Source organism: Chiloscyllium plagiosum, unplaced genomic scaffold (genome assembly GCF_037043375.1).
Source record: "Chiloscyllium plagiosum isolate Xiang-an unplaced genomic scaffold, Cpla_swu_hap1 HiC_scaffold_23, whole genome shotgun sequence".
NCBI classification, from domain to species: domain Eukaryota; kingdom Metazoa; phylum Chordata; class Chondrichthyes; order Orectolobiformes; family Hemiscylliidae; genus Chiloscyllium; species Chiloscyllium plagiosum.
The window spans coordinates 58,166,622-58,194,235 of record NW_028270161.1 but is presented as its reverse complement, the minus strand read 5'-3'; the positions used below and the strand labels follow the sequence as shown (position 1 = coordinate 58,194,235).

The 27,614-nt window shown below is 42.0% G+C and overlaps 1 protein-coding gene across 2 annotated transcripts in view; it reads left to right on the top strand.

Moving 5' to 3' along the window:
• Nucleotides 1-27,614, top strand: part of fgd6 (FYVE, RhoGEF and PH domain containing 6) — a 141,228-nt gene that overhangs the window by 5,789 nt on the left and 107,825 nt on the right. For both annotated transcript variants that reach the window (XR_015761198.1, XM_043713308.2), the window contains exon 2: nt 556-2,968. Coding sequence is in view for 1 of the 2 variants with exons in the window: in XM_043713308.2 (XP_043569243.2) it covers nt 556-2,968 (2,413 nt within the window). In the remaining variant the exon portion in view is untranslated. The remainder of the gene's footprint in view (nt 1-555; nt 2,969-27,614) is intronic.

Sequence of the window (27,614 nt, the reverse complement as noted above, 5' to 3'; positions counted from 1 at the left end):
CCTCCCTTCATCAACTGAATTTCCTTTTCCTGACCCCTCACCATAATTCTCCAGTCTCCTGCATGCTTTCCTGCATGCACTGAGTGCTTTTATTTGAATATCCTTGTTTCCATATCTACTCATTTACTGTCTGTCTTCAGTGTGTCTCTGTGCATTCTCTCTATTTCAGTAACACATCTGTCTTGAGTCATCCTGCATTCCAGATCTATTTTTCATCCCTTGCCTTCATTCTATCTTGTCCATATTTCTTCTCTCTCTCTTTCATCTGCTTGCATTTACTCTTCCTCTCATTTTTGAAATTGTTCAGTTGTGCTCCCATTGGCAGTTCATCCACACTGGTTCTTGCTCTTATCCGCTGTCCTCTTATCTGAAAATAGTACTAATGTTTTAACATCACATTGAAAGTTACTGTAATTGTTTAAGTATTCTATACGTTTGTGCTGTAGCTTAGTCCACATGTTAGTCAATTTTTGTACAAAATATGCTCTTCCAAATGAGCGATTGTCTCATCAAAGCTAATGAAACACAATTTTTCTGTGTATCTTTTTTCTGTAGGAATTAAGAAGCCACCAGTGGCCCCTAAACCCCGAATTACTTTGGGAAAGAAGCCACCTCCTCCTCCAGTTGCGCCAAAGCCAGACATCCTCATATCAGAACCATTCTCAACACATAAGGGACCAAAGCCAGCATTAGCACCAAAACCAATATTGCCAAAAGTTACACCTGTGGCTGAAGTCAAACCAACACCACTGCAAATTAATAAATGTTCAGAGAAAACTAAGCGAGAATGGAGTGAAAATGTCAAGTGTTCAACTTGTCAAGGTGATGGAATGCAAAAGGGAGACTGTGAATTGATCCAACATTGTGTCATAGCAAATTACTCATGTAAAACTGAATATGAGCATAAATATATAAATGGTGAAAATACAGATAAAACACAACTTGTCATTGACCACTTGTCCAAATTGGAACCTTTAGAAAAGAGCAAAAAATACAACCAAGCAAATTATTCCTCTAGAGTATGGCACAGACCAGAGACTCAGAACGGCAAAAAAGTTAACAAGTATCAGATAATGAGTAAAACTAGTTTCCCAGAGCAGAAATTTAAAGATGTGCTAACTCAGGTTGTATCACCAAACAATTATCTTCCAAAACAAAAAGATGCACTTGGTGATGCAGATATCAAATTGCACAGTAGTAGCAATGGGCAAACTGAAGTGTTCAATACTGACCAAACTTTCCAAAATATAAGAAGTTCCAAAAGAAATACAGGGGAGCCATTTGTTATTGGGAATAAAGATTATGAAGTTAAAAATGTTGCTGAACCATCAGAAAACGAAATGAAAAATGGAAAAAATTGTCACTCCTCTGGTACTGATCTCGAAGAAAGTGTGCATGACAACCAGTCAAAGGTTCTATTTATGGTTGCAGAAAAGGAGAAGTTGACTTTTCAGGATAATTCTTCAATTAACACTTCAACATTCGCTTCAGTGCCTTGCGTCAAACCAATTCCTATGCCAAAGCCAAAAAAAGTACGTCTTGTTGGTCTCATCAGGCAGAACTGTATAGACAACTGTATGGAAGATGCAGTGTGTCCTAATGAGATGGGCAACAATCTTTGCTTCAAGACTCCAGATGGAACTGCTGTAGACTTGAAGAAATCAGTTATTTCCTTGGATGCTGGAAGTGTTTTAATGAGTAAAAATGAAAGTTCATATCAGACTGTCAAGATGAACAGTGCATCATTACAGGATAACATTGCTGAACTTAGTCACTCAAAAGATTCTTGTAATCAAAGTGTTTTACACCCCAAAAAGCCTGTTCTGGACTGCGTCACTAAAGTTAAAATCTCTTCAGACTTGCAAAATAAAAGTAAAATAGAACAAATAAAGAAAGATTTGGAAAGTGGCAACAGAACATTGCCAGCAGACAGCAAAAGCAGTTTTATTAGAAGTAGCTCGCTCTCTATGAGTTTGCCCAAATACCTCAGTTTGTCATATGCTCCAAAAGTGCCTGTATCAAGTAATGATAGTGGTTCAGATTTTGATAGAGTGCTGAGCAATGAAGCAATGTCCACAAAGTCAGACATCTCTCCAAAGATTATGCCAGAAAAACCACAGCGTCACAGCCTGCCTTCATCTGTTATAGTTAAAAAGGATCTGTCAGTAAGCAATGAGAAAAGTGCAAGTGGTTCAATAGAAAATGATTCAGAAGAGGGAATTGGCAGTTTATCCACCACAGAAACTAAAACATCTAGTAGTGAACACAAAGCAGTTCATCTGAGTGAGAAACCTGTATGGAAATTGCCACATCCTATTTTGCCTTTTCTGGGGAGTCCTGGCACTGTAACACTAACAAGTACTTCACCAAATAATGAAGTCGCTATATCAAAGCCAAGAGCTAAGTCTTTGTCATCTGCTGATTCTGAAAAGCTGGAAAAGTCACTAAAAGCGCCTTCAAAGAAAAATTCATTTAAACGAATTCTTGGTATAAAACTCTCTGCTAAAATGAAAACTGACTTTCCAAAATTTTTGACAAAAGGCAGCTATTCACTAGACAGCACACCAGATGGATTTCTTTCTATGGAAAATAAGGACAATAATCTCTGCCTTTCAGGGTCCATGACAGGTGATCGAGAGATTAAGCCTATGAAAGCACACTCTGTGGATTCCTGCTATCCCACAAAGAAAGGGCAAATACTTAAAAACCCCTCTGTTTTTCCAACTAATGCTCCTGCTCAACAGGAATCTCATGTTCAACGCCACAAAGAATGGGCACAGAATTTTAAAGTGCATTTGACTGAGCAACAGTCTCTCACTCCTGAATATGAAAACATCAGTGGCAATTTTGACTGGAAAAGTTCTTCCAGTGTTGAAGACTGTGACAGTAGTTTTTATGAAATACAACCCTATGCAGTATCAACCTGCTATCAAAAATATGCTGCAACTCAGAAGAGCCAGTGTATCAGGTAATTATGAGAATGTTAATATGTTACATGTGTGTATGAAGCTTTCTAGTTGTATAGGAGAATCTGATTTTCTGAAATTGTTTTGAAACTGGATCTTTCGTTAGAGAGCCCTGATGAACAGACCTGAAACATTAATCGTTTTTGTCAGACCAGGTGAGTTTTTCGTGCATTTTTTTTTGTTTTTGTCTATAATTTCCAACATCTGGAATATTTTGCTTCTGATTATCTTAAAATTGATTGTTCTTGCCAAATTTCAATATTTAATTCATTTCAGTGTAACTGAAAACTGACACTTCTATTTATAGTAGATTTGCTTATAAAGGGCAAAGAAGAAAAGTACTTCCATCCTATCATATTCTGTTGATTTTTCAACCACAAAGCTACATGAATAAGCCCTTCATTTTTGCTGCCTTAAAGTGTAGACCATTAAATCCTAAGCTGATATCTCACTTTAAAGTAATGCAGGATCCTTTCAATTTCAATTTGTTTAAACAGATACTATGTAATGTTGAAATAATCTTGAACCCAATTTGACTTATAATACGAACTCTCTAAATGTTACATTTTACACAAGTTACAGCGTAAATAATTGACCTGGTCAATTAACAGCTTCATAACTACAGAGTTCTACCAAGTTTTCCAATAATGACCTACTTTGAATAAAGCTTAAATTTTGCAATTCACTATATATATAATGTATAACAAACATAAAAAAAATAGATTCCATTTAGTTTGCTTTGGTCAGTGTTCAAGCATATTCTGATTTGGTATCATTTTTGTGGCAATAACAACAGATACATAACTGCGTTAAGCAGATGTGAAGGAAGCCCATTTAGACATGGAACTGATAGTGTGTTGCAAAGGTGGGTAGAGTACTTGTCGATTGGGAGGTAGAAAGTTAGAATTTGGTGTTTGTAAAGTGCTAGGGGTAAAGCATTATGTGGTTCCTTTTAAAAGATCATGTGCTTTTTCTGTGCTGAAAGGTTTAAAATGGATGTCTGTGAGCAGCAGTTTGAATGTTTGCAAGTACACAGAGAGCACCTGAATTGAAACATTTGTATCAAAAGGTTGTACAGTTACCAGGCCTAGTAGCAGTCTTTACCAAGACATCATCAGGTTTTTAAATTTAACCAATCAATTTGAACCAGACACTTAGATGCCATAATCTATTAAATTTAAGTCTGATGATTTTGATAAAGGACCGATCCTATTGTAAGAAATATTGATAAGTCATCACGGGTATTAAAAGAAGGGGGCAACTGAACATAGATCCCAGTGCTAGCTGCCATCCGCCAGAGCTAATGACCATTAGTTCTCGAGATAATTACTGGCTCTCAAAGCCTCCTCTATGTCTTAGAGAAAGCACCATCTAAATAACAATGGTACCAACAATACAACTATTTAATTTTCTTGAGAGAAGAATCAACGGAGAAGGAACAGAACATTCCAGAAGACCTGTAACCTTGCTAGAATTTCGAGAGACTAAATTCTTTTTTCTAATAAGAGTGGGACTTGTATTTATTGGAACAGCACACCATTAGAATCTTGCTTTTTTTGTAATAGTAGTGACTGTTAGAAGAGCTGGATAAATAAAGTGTTACTTGTTGATTTTAAAGTGAATGTAAGGGATTTATTTGTTTAAACATTAGAAATGTTGAAAGGCAGGTTATACCAATTTTCACACTCCTTTTACAGATTATGGGGTGAGGTGCTCTTCTTTGGGTGTTTTTGTTTTAATTCTCAGAGGGGGGGTCAACCTCCACTTTATAACAAATGCCTTAAAACATGACACGCCATGAGGAGCTGCAAATTCAAGCGAATGGCTCCGCTTCAACACAGAACTATTTCTTCTGAAGTAAATGGACATGGCAGGACTGGGTTTGCTACTGCTTATAAGGAAGTACTCCAGAAGAATTGTAGGGACAGACATTGGGATATATGGGAGGTGGATTGGTGGGGGGGGGGGGGAGAATGGGTACTGTGCTAATCATTCTGGTTTATGAACTCCCAGGAGATCTTGCCCAAGATTGCTGTAAAATAGACTTTTTTTTTCTCTCCCATTCCCTTCCTTTTACATCAGTTGAGAGAGAAGTGATGCTGTTTCATAATCTAATTGAAGACCCTGATTTTCCTGGTTCTTGTCTTTCATATTTGTTTGACTATTTGGATCTTTTCTCACATCTAGAAGATTCAGGGGAGATTTCCAAAATTATACAGTCATTTGGTAATTACTTAGCAAATGGATTCATAAAGAGGGGGGATTGGTTAAAAAGAATTCACAAAAGCTCAGAGGGGATTAGATTTTTTTCATGCAACAAGTTACATGATGCTGTGCCTGAACAGAATAGTAACTTATAAAAAGGAATTGAATTTTGCAGGATTATGAGAAAAAAAAAATCAGGTAAGTTGTGCTATTTAGATAGCCCTTTTTAAAGATCTGACACAGACACAACAAGCTAATAAGTCTCCTTTGGAGACAGACAACCAGGAGGCTGGAAAAACACAGCAAGCCAGGCAGCATCAGGAGGTGGAGAAGTCAGTGTTTCGGGTATGACTCTTCTTCAGCCTCCTGTTTGTTACATTGACTTCTCCATCTCCTGATGCTGTCTGGCGTACTGCGTTCTTCCAGCCTCCTGTTTGTCTACTTTGAATTCCAGCATCTGCAGTTTTTTTTGTCTTTAAATAAGTATTCTTTGGTTCTGTACTATTTGATAATTCGGTGAATAACATTTTATGGTAAACATGTTTTAGTGTATTTAAGCATGTGTTAGCTTGCCTTGATGTTAGCACTTCTGGCATCAAGACACTTCAGATTGTACTTCTGTATCTAAGCTAGCAGCACAGGTGAGGAGAGAAAATTGCAGTGTATGATTTAACTGTGCCCAAATGGCTGCTGTTATTTGTCAATGTAACAAGTCTCAGCACCTCAGAGTAATTATATGTTTTGAAGTACCTTAAGGTATTTAGTGAGATGCAATCTCATTTTGCTTTTGTATTGTTTAATTGATATTATTATTGCTTTGAGCCCAGTTATTTTCAGTTAAGGTAAATCAAAATACAAAACACTGTCACCATGTTTCATCTGGACCAACAAAATGCATGAATGTACAAATATTCAACACTTTATCATGTACAAATTTCAACAATATAATTTTGCCATTTTATATGCCCAAGTTTATTAATTTCACCCAGCAACTGTAATCTGACAAACATTATTAAGGGCAAATTAACAAGTCCATCTATCTCATTGCTTTTTATCCACTATTATGCATGGAATTTAATCTATGCTAGATTAGTGTGGTTCCAAAAGAGCATTGTATGTTTAAAAGTAACATCAGACTGTTCCTTTGGCACTATTATTGAGAGTCCTGCTGGTGTCCTATTGTTCAACAGCCAATATGACCAAAAAGAAAGTAAGGTCTTGTAACAGGTTATGTATACAACGACTGCCATATTTATTTATAGCCTGATTTGTGTGTTTCAAGCCATACATTTCTTCTGAGGATTGAGAGGGCTTAGAACACTTTGCCAAAGAGAGCTGTGGGGGTAGACTCCTTGTGCATATTTAAGGCTGAGAGAGATTCATAGTTTTTTTTTAGATTAGATTAGATTACTTACAGTGTGGAAACAGGCCCTTTGGCCCAACAAGTCCACACCGCCCCGCCAAAGCGCAACCCACCCATACCCTTGCATTTACCCCTTACCTAACACTACGGGCAATTTAGCATGGCCAATTTACCTGACCTGCACATCTTTGGACTGTGGGAGGAAACCCATGCAGACATGGGGAGAACGTGCAAACTCCACACAGTCAGTCGCCTGAGGCGGGAAATGAACCCGGGTCTCTGGCGCTGGGAGGCAGCAGTGCTAACCACTGTGCCACCATGCCGCCCACACGGTAATTAAAATAATTTTATTTAGCTGAGATATTCAATGTGAAGAATATCATAAGATTCTCATTCTTTCACCTGGCTGCGACCTAATTGATAGCCTGTGGTTTTGGAATGTAGTCGGTCCCCTTGTAATTTCTACTGTCCTAACAAGTCTGTCAAGCTAATCATTCCTGTTGACTTCAGTGAATGAGTTGGTATAGACCAGACATGGGAAAAGAAAAAATAACTGGGTTAGCAGCTGGAACAGCAATAGTCTCGTCTTGAATGCTCAATATGAACCCTTAACCACCAGCAGTTTTCTGCCTCCCTGATTGCAACATGTCATCTTGGATGCGTCCTGTCCTTTGAGTTGATCTCGAATTGACTATAAGATAGAGATAAGCAGAGTGTGTGAGATGAAAGCTATGTGGCTATTGGAGAACCATTGCCATATAATTTCAAAGCTTAGCAGTATCTCACCCCCAGCACAAAGATCTGGAGACATCTCAGTATTTAAGGCTCAAAAGGGTCGTCATGAAGGAATCTCTTTGAGAACCTTGAGTGTTGCCTATGTACAGTGCAAGTGTGCACATAGTATATCAAGGATGACTGTGAAACCTCAGGTGTATTATGTACTCCTCTGTACTAAAGCTTGGCTTGACCTAGCTTTTCTTAGCCATTGACGAAAAGAATGAGGTAATCCAGCAATTGCTAGCAGAGAAACATGGCATCTGCAGGGTTTACATCATGGAAGTTGGTTGTGAATCTTGAATTGCTGCAATTGTTGTGATTATAGATAAACCCATGGTGTTGTTAAGAAAGGAGTTGCAGGATTTTGACCCAATGACCTTAATGGCAGATCATCACAATTCAAGCACAATACCTTCCAAAACAGCTGTAGGACTGTCCATAATAAATTTGGAGATACAAGACACTTTCCAAGTCAGAAAGCAGATAAATTTGAATCAAGTAGATCACAGATACTGCAAGAAATTCTACAGTGCTTGAAGAGCCTCAATCAACTGATTCATCAGCGATCCTGGGTTTAGATAGGGCATTACAAATTCGAAGAATATAAGCAGAGCTGTTTAACCACCTCCTCAACTAACTTCAATTAATTAGTGAAAAAGCAGTTAACAGGCTGTCACAGGTCACCATTAACTGCTGTCTTGATGAATGCCCTGCATTGTTACAAAGAGAATTAAAAAGCAAGACCTCAAGGGTTGTAATCCAAGGATTCCACCCTGTACCATATGCAAGTAAGGCCAGAAAAAGGAAAATAGTACAGCTGAATATGTTGCTCAAGAGCTAATCTTTTCATAGAAGCCCAATAGTGTGGAAACAGGCCATCTGGCCCAACTCGTACACACTGATCCTCTGAAGAGCATCTCACCTAGACCCATCTCTCGACTCTATATGTCCCATGATTAACCACCTAGCCTGCACATCCCTGGACACTGTGGGCAATTTAGCATGGCCAGTCCACCGAACTGCTGTACAAGGGAGGGATTCAGATATCTGGATCATTGGTATCTCTTGCAAATGGAACCTGGACAAAAAGGAGGGGTTGCACTGGAGGGGCATCAGTATCCTTGTTGGGAAGTTTGCTACTGCAAGGTTTGTGAAGGTTTGTAGCTCAGGTTGAGGTTTAGGGTGTAGGTTTGCTCGCTGAGCTGTAGGTTTGAAATCCAGACGTTTTGTTACCTGGCTAGGTAACATCATCAGTGGTGACCTCCAAGTGAAGCAAAGCTGTTGTCTCCTGCTTTCTATTTATATGTTTGTCCTGGATGGGGTTCCTGAGGTTTGTGGTGATGTCATTTCCTGTTCATTTTCTGAGGGGTTGATAGATGGTATCTAGATCTATGTGTTTGTTTATGGCATTGTGTTTGGAGTGCCAGGCCTCTAGGAATTCTCTGGCATGTCTTTGCTTATCCTGTCCCAGGATAGATATGTTGTCCCAGTCGAAATGGTGGGGTTTTTTTCTCCCTCGTAGCCTTACACACGAATGAAAAAAATCACCGTTTCGACTGGGACAACACATCTATTCTGGGATAGGCTCAGCAAAGACCTGCCAGAGAATTCCTAGAGGCCTGGCACTCCAACCACAACGCCATAAACAAACACACAGAACCTACACCCTAAGGTTTGCTACTGGCAGTTAAGGGGGGGGGATGGGGGTTTAAACTAGTGGGGCCAGGGTGGTGGTGAGAACCAAAGAAGCAGGTCAGCATGTGAGGAGAAGGTAGAGATTAATAGGATGAACAAGCAGAACCAGTTTAATCAACATGGTGGAATTATGAAAAGTGAACTGAGTAAGACAAGAGTGAAAAGTAATAAAAAGACGCTGAAGAACTAGATAGATTGTACAGCCAAATTCAGAGTTCTTCATACACTTCATGTATTTGTAAGGAACAAATTAAATGACCTGCAGGCACTGATTCAAATTGAACACTATGATATGGTACATGATATAGACACGGCTACAGCATGGGAACTAAATGCAACAGGATATAAGTTTACAGGAGAAATAGAGAAAATGGCAGAGGGGGTGAAGTGGCATTACTGATTAGAAACAGAATGGCTTCATTGGTGAGGGAAGAAGTAATGCCGAGAGGTCTGAGGGAGGAGCGAAGGACTTCTGGGAAGGTGAGTCTAACTGTTTTAAAACCTTACTTCAGGCGTCGGGGCCTCCATTTGCCGAGAGGTGCGAGGGAAGAGCAAAGGACTTCTGGGAAGTTATATATTTGTGTGGTTGCATTACCCAAAACACTACTCGGATAGTGTGTCCCACCCATCCTCCTCTAACCAAAATAAAAGCTTCTGTGCGCAAGATTGGTAAGGTAATAAGTTTATTTTTTATTCCTTATTTTTCAACAGTCTCTTTGGGAATTTAGAATAGTGGGAATGGAGGTTAGGGCAATTGAATGTTCCTCCTGCAGAATGTGGGAGGTAAGGGTCACCACTAGTGTCCCTGCTGACTACATCTGTGGGAAGTGCATCCAACTCCAGCTCCTCGAAAACCACGTTAGGAAACTGGAGCTAGAGCTGGATGAACTTCGGATCATTCGGGAGGCAGAGGGGCTTACTGAGAGGAGTTACAGGGAGGTAGTCACTCCTCAGTTACAAGAAAAAGGCAGATGGATTACAGTCAGGGGACGGAAAGGGAACCGGCAGGCAGTGCAGGGATCCCCTGTGGCCATTCCCCTCAACAATAAGTATACTGTTTTGGATACTGTTGAGGAGGACGACTTACCAGGCAAAAGCAGTGGGGCACAGAGCTCTGTGGGGACAAGAGAGACTCACGGTTGGTGTGTTGCTTCCCAGGTGCCAGGGTTCGTGATGTCTCATCGTATTTTTGGGATCATTAAGGGGGAGGGGGAGTAGCCCCAAGTCGTGGTCCACATAGGCATCAATGACATAGGTAGGAAGAGAGATGGGGATTTAAGGCAGAAATTCAGGGAGCTAGGATGGAAGCTAAGAGCTAGGACGAACAGAGTTGTTGTCTCTGGTTTGTCGCCAATGCCATGTGCTAGTGAGGCGAGGAATAGGGAGAGAGGAGTTGAACATGTGGCTACAGGGCTGGTGCAGGAGGGAGAGTTTTGGATCCTTGGATAATTGGGGCTCTTTCTAGGGTAAGTGGGACCTCTACAAGCAGGATGGTCTTCATCTGAACCAGAGGGGTACCAATATCCTCAGGGTCGGGGGGGGAATTCGCTAAGGCTATTGGGGTGGATTTAAACTAATCCAGCAGGGGGATGGGAACCAAAATTGTAGTTTCAGTATAGAAAAGGTTGAGAGTAGGGAGGTCCGAAATCAAGTTTCAGGGACGCAAGATGGCACCGGCAAGCAAGAAATTGGTTTGAAGTGTGTCTACTTCAACGCCAGGAGCATCCGGAATAAGGTGGGTGAACTTGCAGCATGGGTTGGTACCTGGGACTTCAGTGTTGTGGCCAATTTGGAGACATGGATAGAGCAGGGACAGGAATGGTTGTGGCAAGTTCCAGGATTTAGATGTTTCAGTAAGAACAGAGAAGATGGTAAAAGAGGGGGAGGTGTGGCATTGTTGGTCAAGGACAGTGTTACAGTTGCAGAAAGGATGTTTGGGGACTCGCCAACTGAGGTAGTATGGGCTGAGGTTAGAAACAGGAAAGGAGAGGTCACCCTGTTGGGAGTTTTCTATAGGCCTCTGAATAGTTCCAGAGATGTAGAGGAAAGGATAGCAAAGATGATTCTCAATAGGAGTGAGAGAGACAGGGTAATTGTCATGGGGGACTTCAACTTTGCAAATATTGACTGGGAACACTATAGTACGAGTACTATAGATAGGTCAGTTTTTGTCCAGTGTGTGCAGGAGGGCTTCCTGACACAGTATGTAGACAGGCCAACAAGGGGCGAAGCCACATTAGATTTGGTACTAGGTAATGAGCACGGCCAGGTGTTAGACTTGGAAGTAGGTGCGCACTTTGGTGATAGCGATCACAATTCTGTTATGTTTACTTTAGTGATAGAAGGGGATAGGTGTATACCACAGGGCAAGAGTTACAGCTGGGGGAAAGGCAATTACGATGCGATTAGGCAAGATTTAGGAAGCATAGGATGGGGAAGGAAACTGCAGGTGATGGGCACATTAGAAATGTGGAGCTTATTCAAGGAAAAGCTCCTGTGTGTCCTAGATAAGTATGTACCTGTCAGGCTGGGAAGAAGCTGTAGAGCGTGGGAGCCGTGGTTTACGAAGGAAGTGGAATCTCTGGTCAAGAGGAAGAAGAAGGCTTATGTTAGGATGAGCTGTGAAGGCTCAGTTAGGGCGCTGGAGGGTTACAAGGTAGCCAGGAAAGACCTAAAGAGAAAGCTCAGAAGAGCCAGGAGGAGACATGAGAAGTTGGTGGATAGGATCAGGGTAAACCCTAAGGCTTTCTATAGGTATTTAAGGAATAAAAGAATGATGAGAGTAAGATTAGGGCCAATCAAGGATAGTAGTGGGAAGTTGTGTGTGGAGCCAGAAGAGATAGGGGAAGCACTAAATGAATATTTTTTGACAGTATTCACTCTAGAAAATGACAGTGTTGTCGAGGATACTGAGATACAGGCTACGAGACTAGGTGGGATTGAGGTTCACAAGGAAGAGGTATTAGAAATCCTGCAGAGTGTGAAAATAGATCAGTCCCCTGGGCTGGATGGGATTTATCCTTGGATCCTCTGGGAAGCCAGGAAGGAGATTGCCGAGCCTTTGGCATTGATCTTTAAATCGTCATTGTCTACAGGAATAGTGCCAGAAGACTGGAGGATAGCAAATGTGGTTCCCCTGTTCAAGAAGGGGAGTAGAGACAAACCTGGTAATTATCGACCAGTGAGCCTTACTTCATTTGTTGGTGAAGTGTTAGAAAAGGTTATAAGAGATAGGATTTATAATCATCTAGAAAGAATAATTTGATTATGGATAGTCAGCATGTGAAGGGTAGGTCGTGCCTCACAAACCGTATTGAGTTCTTTGAGAAGGTGACCAAACAGGTAGATGAGAGTAAACCGGTTGATGTGGTGTGTATGGATTTCAGCAAGGCATTCGATAAGGTTCCCCACAGTAGGCTATTGTACAAAATGCGGAGGAATGGATTGTGGGAGATACAGCAGTTTGGATCAGTAATTGGCTTGCTGAAAGAAGACAGGGTGGTGATTGATGGGAAATGTTCATCCTGGAGTCCAGTTACTAGTGGTGTAGTGCAAGGGTCGGTGTTGGGTCCACTACTGTTCGTCATTTTTATAAACTACCTGGATGAGGACGTAGAAGGGTGGGTTAGTAAATTTGCAGGCGACACTAAGGTCGGTGGTGGTGTGAATAGTGACGAAGGATGTTGTTGGTTACAGAGAGACATAGATAAGCTGCAGAGCTGGTGGCAAATGGAGTTTAATGCAGACAAGTGTGAGGTGATTCACTTTGGTTGGAGTAACCAGAATGCAAAGTACTGGCCTAATGGTACGATTTTTGGTAGTGTAGATGAGATCTTGAAAGTTGCCACCCAGGTTGACAGGGTTGTTAAGAAGGCATACAGTGTTTTAGCTTTTATTACAGAGGGATTGAGTTCCGGAACTATGAGGTTATGCTGCAGCTGTACAAAACTCTGGTGCGGCGGCACTTGGAGTATTGTGTACAGTTCTGGTCACCATATTATAAGAAGGATGTGGAAGCTTTGGAAAGGGTGCAGAGGAGATTTACTAGGATGTTGCCTGGTATGGAGGGAAGGTCTTACAAGGAAAGGCTGAGGGACTTGAGGTTGTTTTCATTAGAGAGAAGAAGGTTGAGAGGTGACTTAATAGAGACATACAAGATAATCAGAGGGTTAGATAGGGTTGACAGGGAGAGCCTTTTTCAAAGTATGGTGACGGTGAGCATGAGGAGGCATAGCTTTAAATTGAGGGGTGATAGATATAGGACAGATGTCAGAGGTAGTTTCTTTACTCAGAGTAGTAAGGGTATGGAATGCTTTGCCTGCAACAGTAGTAGATTCGCCAACGTTAAGTACATTTAAGTCGTCATTGAACGAGCATATGGACGTACATGGAATAGTGTAGGTTAGATGGGCTTCAGATTGGTATGACAGATTGGCGCAACATTGAGGGCCGAAGAGCCTGTACTGCGCTGTAATGTGTAATGTTTTATGTTCTATATTCTATAATGAGGGAGAAAACACCCAATGGAAACCTGAGGGGTGGAACTGAGGAGCTGTAAAGGAATGAAAACCACAATAAATGTCACAGGTCATCTGGTAGCACCTCAGAAGTGCTAGATTGTATAAATTATGAAATTAGGCAACTATGTAACAAAGGCAGAGTAATATTAATAGGGAATTTTAATTTCAATATAAACTGACAAGCATCTGCCAGGAAGGTTGTGAATTTCTAGCATGTGTCTAGGCTAGTTTCCTATGGTGATCTGTCTTGGATGTGACATGGGGATAAGCAATGTTGGATCCAGTAATGAGCAGTAAGCCTGATTTATTTAGTGTCTTAGTTGTTCACGAGCATTTGTCAAATTGTGATCATAACATGATCGAGTTTCCTATAGCATTTATAAAAGATAATCAAAGATCTGATTGTAGAATTTTGGATTTAAATAAGGCAGACTTTTAATGGGATGGGACAGAGACTGTCTACAGTAAACTGGGAAACTTTGCTAATAAGTAAAACAACTGAGGAGCTTTGGTAGATAGTTTAAAAAAGGTTAATACTATTCAGAAGCATTTGTATCCATGAGCAGGACAAGCTGCAATTCACAAAAAAAAACAGCCATGGACATCTGAGGAGGTAAGGGACAGCATAAAATTAAAAGGATTTTAAAATAAAATTCAAATTAAAAATGCAAAGAACAGTGCATATCCCACAGAATATGACAAATACAAGGACAGCAAAGGGCCAAAAAGCAGCTTGTGAGAGTGGCTAAAAAAGGATTGTGAAAGCAAACTTTTAAGGGATATAAAAGAGCAACTCCTCCAGACCCAACTCCCTACTCTACGTTTCCCACAGCTAGCCATGTAGCCTGTACATCCCTGGACACTATGGGCAATTTAGCATGGCCAGTTCACCTAACTGCTCTACAAGGGAGGGATTCAGATATCTGGATCATTGTAGCAGTATCCTTGTAGGGCGGTTTTCTACTATCACTTGGGAGGGCTTAAACTAGTGGGGCAGGGGTCAGTAAGAAGAGTTTTAGAGTTATATAAAAGGAAATCAGCTGGTTAAGAATACTGTTGTCCCACTTAAGACTGAGATGTCATCAATGATCATGAGGAAATTGTAGACATGCTGAATGATTATTTTGCTCCAGTATTCACAACAGAAAAGGAGCATAACTTGCTAGAAGTCCCAAAGAAATCAACAGAGGATCAAGGACAAGGTCAAACTAAATCTTCAATAATAGGGAGATTAGTGGAACTGAAAAGTGACAAATCCTGAGGACCTGATGATTTCCTGATGGTATTAAAGGAAGCAGGAGAGTACATTCCCTGGATTCAGGAACTGTACCTCTGGATTGCAAATTTGCTCTTTCAGAAGGATGACCAAGGGAAACCAGGGAATCACAGACCAGTTATCCTAACATCTATGGTGGGAAAATTATTGGAGTCTATAATCAAGGATGGGGCAACAAATGGGTGCTTGCACTGATCTTGATGATTTTCTTTACCATGTTTAATGATGTTAAAAATCACACAACACCAGGTTATAGACCAACAGGTTTCTTTCTTTTCTTTTCTTTTTCTTTTCTTTTCTTTTCTTTTCTTTCTTTCTGTCTCTCTCCCTCCCTCGCTCTCTCTCTCTCCCCCCAAATCCCGTGTCCGATCATCCTACCCACGAGCCAGCTAGCAAAAGGAGCAGCACTAGTGGAGCAGGGTCATTGGGCACAGAATCTGTAGTAGGAGGTCAAGGTGTCGTGCAGCTGATGCGATGTATTGAACACGCTTGGATTGCTCTTGGACCTTTGATCACTTGGAATGAGGATGCAGCTTTTGATTCATTAATGTGTGGGTCTTAGAGTTTCTTTCAAGTTAAGGTTAAGGTGACAACTTAAGGTTTTATAGTATTAAAAAAAGGGGGTGACATCTCAGCTCAGACATTGTGTTAGGGGTGTGAGGTTGGAATCTGTCTGTCTCCGACTGGTTCTGTTTCCAAGGTGGAAATTTGTAGCATGTTGCATGGACTGATCGCCGACAGAGTGTATCTGTGGATACGGGTCTGCAAATGAAGATTCTGTGTGTGCGCGTGTGCGCGTGCGCGTGCATGTGCGTGCGTTATGTATCCTGCCCCGCCAGCTATCTGAGGAAGGACCAACGCTCCACATCTTAACCTGGTCCACATTAGGGATACTATGATTCACCCCAGTCCAACACCATGTGCTGTACATCTCTATGACTCTTTGCCTTCCATGATAGTGATCCTGGCATTGGAATCACAGAATGCATGGATACAAAGCTGTTCAATCTGAGACCACTTCAAGCAAAGACCAAAGTCTTCAAGTTCTAGTTGTTGATGACTCTGCACCAACTATCTGTTGTGTGCTAGACACTGAAATAGTATGGACATGTCCTCAAGAGGGCGGCACGGTGGCCCAGTGGTCAGCACTGCTGCCTCACAGCACCAGGGTCCCAGGTTTGATTCCAGCCTTGGGCGGCTGTCTGTGTGGAGTTTGCACATTTTCACATTGTTTGCGTGGGTTTTCTCTGGGTGCTACGGTTTCCTCCCAGAGTCCAAAGATGTGCAGGCCAGGTGAATTGGCCATGCTAAATTGCCCTTAGTATTAGGTGCATTAGTCAGAGGGAAAAGGGTCTGGGTGGCTTATTCTTCGGAGGGTCGGTATGAACTGGTTGGGCTGAGGGGCATGTTTCCACACTGTAGGGAATCTAATCTAATCAAGTGCATATGACAACTTTGGCCTTGCTATCGACATGTTGAACAGTGAAGTAATGCACCAGAAAGTGCTCCAGAAAGGTCCTGTTTAGAGCCCAGGGTATCAACCTATGACCAGAATCTGTCAGCCCCCTAAAACTTGTATATATTCGCTAGGTGGACCATTTCTTGCCCACTCTGATTCCTCTTGAGCAGTTAGTGGATAACAGTCTTTTAAACTGCTGCGATCCTTGGTGTGCTCACAGTCTTGTTAGGAAAGGAATTCCAAGATTTTGAACCAACAACAGGGAAGAGATGGCAGCATTGTTCCAAGCTTGGAAGGGAACTTGTGATGTTGCTATGCATCTGCCTTTTTAGGTGCGGGACATGAGTTTGGAAGACCATGCCAAACAAGCCTTGGTGAGTTACTACAGTGCATCTTACAGATGGTATATACTGTCACTGTGCATCATTGGAGGAGCTGAATATTGAAGATGGGCTGAATAGAGTTTCAGTCAAGTGGGCAGCATTGTCCTGGATAGGGTTGTGTTCTTGTGTTGTTGGAGTGCACTCCCCCAGGCAAGTGGAATGTATCCCATCACACTCTTAACTTGTGCTTGGAAATCATGGTCAGGCATTGGGGAGACAGGAAGTAAATTACCTGCTGCAGAATTCCCAGCCTCTGACTTTATATTGTAGCTAGTTCATGTCTTGGTTAATGGTAACCCTTAGGATTCAGCAATGTTGACATTAAGGGACAATGGTTAGATTGTCTTGTTCAAAATGTTCATAGCCTGTCACTTCTGTGACACATATTAGATTAGATTACTTACAGTGTGGAAACAGGCCCTTCGGCCCAACAAGTCCACACCGACCCGCCGAAGCGCAACCCACCCATACCCCTACATTTACCCCTTACCTAACACTACGGGCAATTTAGCATGGCCAATTCACCTGACCTGCACATCTTTGGACTGTGGGAGGAAACCGGAGCACCCAGAGGAAACCCACGCAGACACGGGGAGAACATGCAAACTCCACACAGTCAGTCGCCTGAGGCGGGAATTGAACCCGGGTCTCTGGTGCTGTGAGGCAGCAGTGCTAACCACTGTGCCACCGTGCCGCCCACTATATGTTACTTGACAGTTGAGAGTCCAGCCTGGATGTTTCTAGGTTGCTGCATATGAATACTGACTGTTTAGTATCTGAGGAATAAGCAAATAGTCTGACCTCTCACCTCATGATGAAAGGGAGCTTGATTGAGCAGCTGAAGAAATCTGTGGTTTGGACACTACCCTGAGGAACTTCTGCAGTGATGTCCTGAAGCTGATGGTAAGGCATTTTAACTTTCAAGCATAGACTGGGGCTGCCATAGTTTTAAGGGTTTTGATGGAGAAGAATTTCTCAATTGTGTGTAAGAAATTTTTCTGATTTTTTTTAATGTACCTACGAGAGAAGGTGCAGAACTTTACCTACTCTGAGGAAATAAGGCAGGGAACTGACTGAATTGTCAATGGGGAAGAACCTTTGGGCCAGCAGTCATAATTATATTGGTGTTAAAATTATGCTGGAAAAGGGTACCCAATGAACACAGTCTGCCGATTTCTCAGCAACAAACCCAAACAAGCAGACAAAACATGTCCAGAAACCCTAGCCACTCTTCCCTATATCAAAGACATCTTGGAAATGATTGCCAGACTACTCAGACCCCTTGGCATCATGGTAGCCCACAAACCCACCAACACACTAAAAAAGCAGCTAATGAACTTGAAAGACCCTACACAGACAACAAGCAAAACTCATGCCATTTACAAAATACTATGCAAGAACTGTAACAAATACTACATTGGACAATCAGGCAGAAAACTAGCCATCAGGATACATGAACACCAACTAGCCACAAAACGACATGACCCTCTCTCACTAGTATCCTTACATATGGATGAGGAAGGACACCACTTCGACTGGGACAAAACATCCATCTTAGGACAAGCCAAACAGAGACAAGCACAAGAATTCCTAGAAGCATGGCATTCCAACCGGAACTCTATCAACAAACACATCGAGTTAGACCCCATCTACCAACCCCTGAGAAAAAGAACAGGAAATGACATCACCATAGGAAATAATATCATCAATCCAAAGAAACCCTTACATATAAATAGAAAGCAGGAATCATGTACACTGTTTTGCCTGAGGCCCACTGTAGAGGCCCAATTCCTCTGCCTCCACCGTATCTGCTCCTAGGAGGACCAATTCCACCACAGAACACACCAGATGGCCTCCTTCTTTAGAGACCGCAATTTCCCTTCCCACGTGGTTCAAGATGCCCTCCAACGCATCTCGTCCACATCTCGCACCTCCACCCTCAGACCCCACCCTTCCAACCGTAACAAGGACAGAACGCCCCTGGTGCTCACCTTCCACCCTACCAACCTTTGCATAAACCAAATCATCCGCCGACATTTCTGCCACCTCCAAAAAGACCCCACCACCAGGGATATATTTCCCTCCCCACCCCTTTCCGCCTTCCACAAAGACCGTTCCCTCCATGACTACCTGGTCAGGACTACCCGGTTTCCTACAACCCACCCTCCCATCCTGGCACCTTCCCCTGCCACCGCAGGAACTGTAAAACCTGCGCCCACACCTCCTCCCTCACCTCGATCCAAGGCCCTAAAGGAGCCTTCCACATCCATCAAAGTTTCACCTGCACATCCACTAATATCATTTATTGTATCCGTTGCTCCCGATGTGGTCTCCTCTACATTGGGGAGACTGGACGCCTCCTAGCAGAGCGCTTTAGGGAACATCTCCAGGACACCCGCTCCAATCAACCACACCGCCCCATGGCCCAACATTTCAACTCCCCCTCCCACTCTGCCGAGGACATGGAGGTCCTGGGCCTCCTTCACCGCTGCTCCCTCACCACCAGACGCCTGGAGGAAGAACGCCTCATCTTCTGGCTCAGAACACTTCAACCCCAGGGCATCAATGTGGACTTCAATAGTTTCCTCATTTCTCCCACCTCACCCTAGTTCCAAACTTCCAGCTCAGCACTGTCCCCATGACTTGTCCGGACTTGTCCTACCTGCCTATCTCCTTTTCCACCTATCCACTCCACCCTCTCCTCCCTGACCTATCACCTTCATCCCCTTCCCCACTCACCTATTGTACTCTATGCTACTTTCTCCCCACCCCCACCCTCCTCTAGCATATCTCTCCACGCTTCAGGCTCTCTGCCTTTATTCCTGATGAAGGGCTTTTTGCCTGAAACGTCGATTTCGCTGCTCCTTGGATGCTGCCTGAACTGCTGTGCTCTTCCAGCACCACTAATCCAGAATCTGATTTTCAGCATCTACAGTCATTGTTTTTACCACTGTAGATGTTACCTAGTAGGGTGACAAAACATCTAGAAATGAACCTCCCAGCTCAGTGAGCAAACCTACGTCCAGAACCTGAGCTACAAATCTTTTCAAAGCTCGCAAAGATCTAAAAGTTAAGTTTCTAAATTGGAGGAAATCCAATTTTGACAGTATTAGGTGATAATTTTCAAAAGTTGATTGGGAGCTGATGTTCACAGGTGAAGGTGTGGCTGGAAAATGGGAAGCCTTCAAAAATGAGGTAACAAGATCCCAGAGACAGTATGTTCCTGTTAGGGTGCAAGGAAAGGCTGGTAGGTGTAGGGGATGCTGGATGACTAGAGAAATTGAGGTTTTGGTTAAGAACAAGAAGAAGCATACATCAGGTACAGTCAGGAGGAAGTGAGAACTGCAGATGCTGGAGTACCAGAGTTGAAAAATATGGTGCTGGAAAAACACAGTAGGCCAGGCAGCATCCGAGGAGCAGGAGAATTGGCGTTTCGGGCATAAGCCCTTCTTCAGGTGCAGACAGCAGAGATCAAGTGAATCCTTAGACTGTAAAAGCATCAGGAGTATATGTAATAGGGAAATCAGGAGGATGAAAAGGGTTGAAACTTTATTGCTGGAACAGCACAGCAGGTCAGGCAGCATCCAGGGAACAGGAGATTCGACGTTTCGGGCACAGGCCCTTCTTCAGGAATCATGAAAAGGGGCACATGATAGCTTTGACAAATACGGTTAAAGAGAATAAAGGGATTTTATAAATATATTAAGGACAAAAGGGTAAATTGGGGGAGAATAGGAACAGGAGATGGGAACTGCAGGAGATGGGGGAGATACTAAATGAGTATTTTGCATCAGTGATTACTATGGCGTAGGACATGGAAGATATAGAAATGTGGGGAAATAGATGATGACAGCTTGAAAAATGTCCATAATACAGAAGAGGAGGTGCTGGATATTTTAAAGCACATAAAAGTGGATAAATCACCAGGATCTGATCAATTGAACTCTGGGAAGCGAGGGAAGTGATTGCTGAGCCCCTTGCTGAGAAATTTGAATCATCAATAGTCACAAGTAAAATGCCGGAAGACTGGAGGTTGGCTGAAATGGTACCACAGAAAGGTGGTAAGGAAAAGCCAGGGAATTATAGACTGTAGAGCCTAACATCGGTGGTGGGCAAGTTTTTGGAGGGAATCCTGAGGGACAGGATTTACATGTATTTGGAAAGGCAAGAACTGATTAAGGGCAGTCAACATGGCTTTGTGTGTGGAAAATCATGTCTCACAAACTTGATTGAGTTTTTTTTTGAAGAAGTAATGAAGAGGATTGATGAGGGCAGAGCGATGGACGTGATCTATACGGACTTCAGTAAGGCATTCAACAAGGTTCTTCATGGCAGAGTGGTTAGCAAGGTTGGATCACGTGGAATACAGGGAGAACTAGACATTTGGATACGGAACCGGCTTGAAAGTAAAACTCAGAGGATTGTGTTGGAGGGTTGCTTTTCAGACTGGAGGCCTGTGACCAGTGGTGTGCCACAAGGATCAGTGCTGGCTCCACTGCTTTTCGTCATTTGTATAAATGGCTTGGATGGATGTGAACATAAGAGATATCGATGGTAAGTTTGCAAATGACACCAAAATTGGAGGTGCAGTGGACAGCAAAGATGATTACCCCCGAGTACCACTGGATCTCGATCAGATGGGCCAATGAGCCGAGGAGTGACAGATGAAGATTAATTTAGATAAATGTGAGGTGCTGCATTTTGGGAAAGCAAATCTTAGCAGGACTTATACACTTAATGGTAAGGTCCTAGGGAGTGTTGCTGAACAAAGAGATCTTGGAGTGCAGGTTCATAGCTCCTTGAAAGTGGAGTCGCAGGTAGATAGGATAGTGAAGGAGGCATTTGGTGTGCTTTCCTTTATTGGTCAGAGTATTGAGTACAGGAGTTGGGAGGTCATGTTGTGGCTGTATAGGGCATTGGTTCGGCACTGTTGGAATATTGCGAGCAGTTCTGGTCACCTTCCTATCGGAAAGATGTTGTGAAACTTGAAAGGGTTCAGAAAAGTATTACACGGATGTTGCTACGGTTGGAGGATTTGAGCTATAAGGAGAGGCTGAACAGGCTGTGGCTGTTTTCCCTGGAGCGTCGGAGGCTGAGGGGTGACCTATTAGAGGTTTACAAAATTATGAGGGCATGGAGAGGATAAATAGACAAAGTCTTTTCCCTGGGATTGGGGAGTCCAGAACTAGAGGGCATAGGTTTAGGGTGAGAGGGGAAAGATATAAAAGAGACTTAAGGGGCAACTTTTTCACGCAGAGGGTGGTACGTGTATGGGATGAGCTGCCAGAGGAAGTGGTGGAGGCTGGTACAATTGCAACATTTAAGAGGCATTTGGATGGGTAAATGAATAGGAAGGGTTTGGAGGGATATGGGCCGGACGCTGTCAGGTGGGACTAGATTGGATTGGGTTGGGATATCTGGTCGGCGTGGACAAGTTGGACCAAAGGGTCTGTTTCCATGCTGTACATCTCTTTGACTCTATAACTTAACTGAGGCAAATGGAGGAGACTGGAGTTTGTGGTAAGTCCCAGAGACGAGTCCAGGCAAGGCCAGCATTGGGTGGCGATGTCCTTGGGGACTGGAAACAAGGCATCAAGTTTTGAAACCCAGCATGTTCTGGAGACAGACTTGGCCAGGCAGTTTGAAGGCTGGCACCAACTTGGTGAAAAGACTAAACTTTGAGTGCTTTTTAAAAAGAAAACTTCTTTATTCTTATGAGGAACATTTATTTATAACTTTCTCAAATCTGTAACACATAAATAAGTATTCTGTGCCTAGGTACCCTGTACCTAAAATGATGCCAAAGCAGCGACATTATAGATTTTTCACTGCACTCATTTGGATGCACGTAATAAAGGTTCATTCAATTCAATTCATTTACTCGACCATGTGGAAATTTTCCCAGATATGTCCTGTACGCGCAAAGCAGAGCAAATCCAACCGAGCCAATTGCCAGCTCCTCAGTAAAGTGGTGGAAGGTTTCATGAACAGTGCTATCAAACAGTATTTGCTCAGCAGTAACCTGCTCACAGATGCTCAGTTTGGTTTCTACTAGACCCACTCAACTCTTGCCTTCATTACCTTGGTTCAAATGCAGACAAAAGAGCTGAATTCCAGAGGTGAGATGAGAGTGACTGCCCTTGACATCAAGGCCATATTTTACTGAATGCGACATCGAGGAGTTCTAGCAAAATGGGAATTGGGTTAAATTCTCTGGCTGGAGTTGTACTTGGTTAAAGGAAGATAATTGTGGTGGTTGGAGGTCAATCATCTCTGCAAGAATTCCTCAAGATAGTGCCCTTGGTCCGACCATCTTTAGCTGCTTCATCAATGACCTTGCCTCCATCATAAAATCAGAATTGGCAATGTTCACCGATGATTGTACAATGTTCAGTAGCATTCACAATTCCTCAGATAATAAAGCAGCCTATGCCCTAGTGTTATGAGATATAGACAGTATTCAGGCTTAGGCCGACAAGTGGTAAGCAACATTCGCACCATACAAATGCCAGGCAAGGACCATTTCCAACAGAGAGAATCTGACCATCGCCCCTTCAGTGGCATTGCCTTCATTGAATTCCCCACTATCAACAGCCAGGAGATTACCATTGACCAGAAACTAAACTGGACTAGTAATATAATAATTGTGGCTATAAGAAGAGGTCTGCAGCTAGGAATCCTGCAGTGGTCACTCACTCCCTGAGTCTCCAAAGCCTCCCCAGCATTTAAAAGGCCCAAGTCAGCAACATCCTGGAATACCTGCACTTGCTTGGATGAGTACTGCTCCAAAAACACTCAAAAAGCTTGACATCATCCAAAATAAAACAGCTTTCTTAGTTGGCATAACAACCACAAACATTCAGTCTCTCCACCACCACTGGCGTGCAGTTGCAGCAGCGTGTATCTACAAGATTCACTGCACAAATTCATCTTCCAAACCTGCAATTACTAGTATCAAAAGGAGAAAGACGGTAAGGAACATGGGAACATCATCATCTCCTAATTCTAATCCAAGACCCTCAACATCCAGCCTTGCAAATCGCCTTACTTCAATGTCTCTGAGTCAAAATCTTCATGGCATTATGGGTACCTACACTAAATGGACTGCACTAGTTCAAGAGGTGCCTTACTGCCACCTTCTCAAGGGTAACTAGGAATAGGTAATAATTGCTGACCTCGCCAGCAACACCCACATCCCATGAGTGAATTTTAGAAATGGTCATTTGTGTTCAAGCATTTGATGTATTCTGATGTTTTCTCATCCTTTTTATGATAATCCTTTTAAGTCTGAATCTCAAGTTATGAATTTGGCAGTTGGTGGGAACAGTCTTAAATTTATGATCCCAGCTCTTGGCAGTACTCCATAAGTCAGATGGCAGAGTAAGACTTGGTTTGCTAGACCATAAGTCATTTTATTTAGTTACCAATTGTTATTACCAATTCTTTCCAAATATACCAGTCACTGAATATATTCATGAGAGGCTGCCAATGTGCTTTTAACAAAAGAACACAAACATTTATTACAATTAATAAAAATGCTAATAACAATATAGCAGTATTCAAAATCAGGTGGTTCACAAGATAAGGTGAAGCTAGATTTTTTTTAAAAAATGTTCTTACCAGCAAGGCTACTATTTGTTGCCCGTCCTTAATTGCCATTGGAATGAGTAGCAGTTATGAACCATTTCAAAGGGCAGTTAAACATCAACCATATTGTGATGTACAGACTATGTAGCCTTGACCAGTTAAGGACTGTAGATTTCTTTTCTAAAGGACATTGGTGAACAATTGATTATGATGTCATGACAAAATTACTGAGGCTACATTTTCAGTTAGCTTTTTAAAATCAATTTATTACATTAAATTCTACCAACTGCTGTGATGGGTTTTGAGCCCTTGACCTGGACTACATCACCATCTGCTTGATGATTAATGTAATAAAGTCAAGTCATTGCCAACAATACATTGGATGCAATCAAGTCATATAGATAAGACTGGAACTGAACAAAGGTGGTTCCATCAAAAAACATTGTAACGATATGTTATGTCAGCGTCTTCCTTTTTAAACTAGTATTGAGTGCAAAAATTCATCACCTCAAAATTTATCATTCAATTTTGGGTCAAGGACTGTGTCTGAAAGACTTGCATTCAAGCCCTTCTTTTCTCTGTTGTCCTTTATGAAATCAAACTGACTATCTCTTTGTGGTTTATCCACTGTGGCTGCATCATGTCATTGGAGGAGTACAGATTGTAGGGCTGAAGGTCATTGTAGCAAACAAAAGGTGTAAAATCACTTAACTGAAAACCAGGATGAAAATTTTAAAATCCAGATGTAAGTTAGGACAGAGCAGCCTTTTGCAGTTGGCAATTGTGAAAAATGAAATTGAAGAATTCAGCTAGGAGAGGACAGAAGTTTCAGGTGGGGCAGTGACAATAGTATGTGGGTTTCAAAAGTTCAGTTTGGGAGTCAGAAAAGACACTGGCATAAACACTGCGACTCAGCCTTTTTTGTGGCCTGATATGGAAGAGTTATTAGAGAGGGCACAAAGTTTACACTGAGAATTAAAAGGCAGTGGTTCCATATTTTAGATGTTTAGCAGGAGAGAGAGCAGAGGAAATCATAGCTCAACTAAGATTGGTTATTAGTAAGCAGTCTGACAATATGGCAGTAGAGGGCTTAAGAGGTCAAGTGAGTGGGCTGGATTTTGTGTTATTGTGCAATTAGACTCCATATTTTTGAATAATAGTGCCAAAGTGAAGAGGAAATTGAGTAATGTGTTTAATACCTTGTGGTGTTTCCAAAAGTAATGGTGCAGAGGCTGGATGAGACTTATGATGCATTATTTCAATAAAACTGGTGTAAATGAATCACTCCCTGGATCTGTGATTTTGCAGTTCGAAATGAAGTCATTGTTGCTTCTTATGACTAAAAGACACTGAGAGCTAGTCTATTAAAGGTATTTGATGAGTGTCCAGAACCCTGAGTTTCACAGGATACACTGAAACAGTAGACATGCAGTGAATTTTATGGCAGTTACATTTTATCAAGGCCTGAACTGACATAATTGTTTGAACTTTATAACACATTTATATAGGGAGGTTTATCTTTGACTTTGATTAGCTGTTTAAAAATTAAAGCACGTGTATGTCATTTAAATTTTACCTACTCTTGAATTGCTTAACTCTGCAATAGTTAATAATAGAGTCCTTCATAACTCTCCTGCTGGTGATGGAATTAATGGTATGCAAATTATTCCAATTTTAAATGACAGTAGGAGGCCTAAGTAAATTTCCTGTTTATTGCTGTGACTGTAGTTAATGAATAGGATGTACATTATTTATAACTCAGGATGGAGATGCTAAACATTAGTTGAGCTATTTTTGCTTTCCTTAGAATTGTTGAATGATGGATAAACATTTTTCACAGAAACTCAAATTCTGTGCAGGATTTAAAACTCATTCACGCATACTTTTCAAGAGCTTCTGATGTAGTGATGATGTCACTGGACTGATGCCCTGGGATACTGGTTTAAATCCCACCTCATGACATTTAAATGTAATTGATTAACAAACGTCTGGAAATGAAGTCTTGCCTTTTTGTGGAAACCATGATCAACTGTTGTAAAAAGAACTCATCTGCTTCATTCGTCCTTTAAGGACGTTGTCCCTATCTGGTCTGCCCTACCTTAGACTCCAGATGCACAGCAATGTACTTGACCTAACTAACCACTCAATTATACTGAGCTACTATTTAAATAGGTCAAAAGGGAATAAAACTGGACAAATCACCTAGCATCACCCTAGGCATTGGAAATAATATCATCATGCTGTAGATCCTGCAAAGTCATCATGATTAACTTCTGGGAACTTGTGCCAAAATTGGGGAGCTATCCTACAGATTTGTCAAGCAATACTCTAATTTAATCATAATATGTTACATCATACTTGCAGCACTATGGCCCAGACATTACCATCATCATCCTTGTGTATGTCCCATCCCCCATAGAACAGACCAAGCAAGCACAATGGTATATCATCAAGAGGGAGTTACCATAGGAGTCCTCAAAACTGATTGACTCTGTACCCCATGAAGTCTCATGGTATCGGTTCAAAACAGGCAAGGAGATCTGTTGATTACCATGTAATACCTTCACTTAATTGATGAATAGGAATTCCTCCATATTAAACCCCAAATGGAAGAAAAATTGAGGACAGAGCCAGAACACCAAATGTTATGGACTTCAATATCCATTATTAAGGGTGGCTCAGTATCATCACCACTGACCAAACTGGCTGAGACTCCAGAAAGCATCTGCAAACTCTACTTATGATTAGGTGGTGAGGAAATCGAAAAGAGGGAGAAAACAGTGAAACTTTTTGATCACCATCAAATACTTTTTCATATGGTTCATCTGTGGAATGAACTGCCACAGGAAATGGTAGATGCAGGTGCAGATACAACAATTTAAAAAACATGTGGACAGTTACATAAATAGGAAAGGTTTAGAGAGATACGGACCAAATGCAGTCAAGTGGGATTAGTTTAGTTTGAGAAAGTTGGTCGGCCGGGATGAATTGGACCAAAGAGTCTGTTTCCATGCATGTGACTCTCTGACTTCGTGACTTATTGCAGCAGTATCTATTTGCAGCAGTATTGGTCAGCATGACCACCATACAGCCCTTCTGAAGATGATGACTTGGCTCCATACTAAGGTTACCCTCCATTGTGTTGTGTGGCACAATCGGTTTGATTCAGAACAGATCTAACAAGTCAAAGCTGGGTTTCTATGAGGCATTTTGGATCATTTGGCATAATCAGAATTGTATTCAACATATCCTTCATTATACCATTGCAATCAAACCAGAGGATCAATTCTTTTTCAATGAAAAGAGCACGGTAGGAATATCAGGTATAATGGAAGAATGGATTTCAACCTGCTGAAGCTACAATACAGAACTTGAATGCCAAA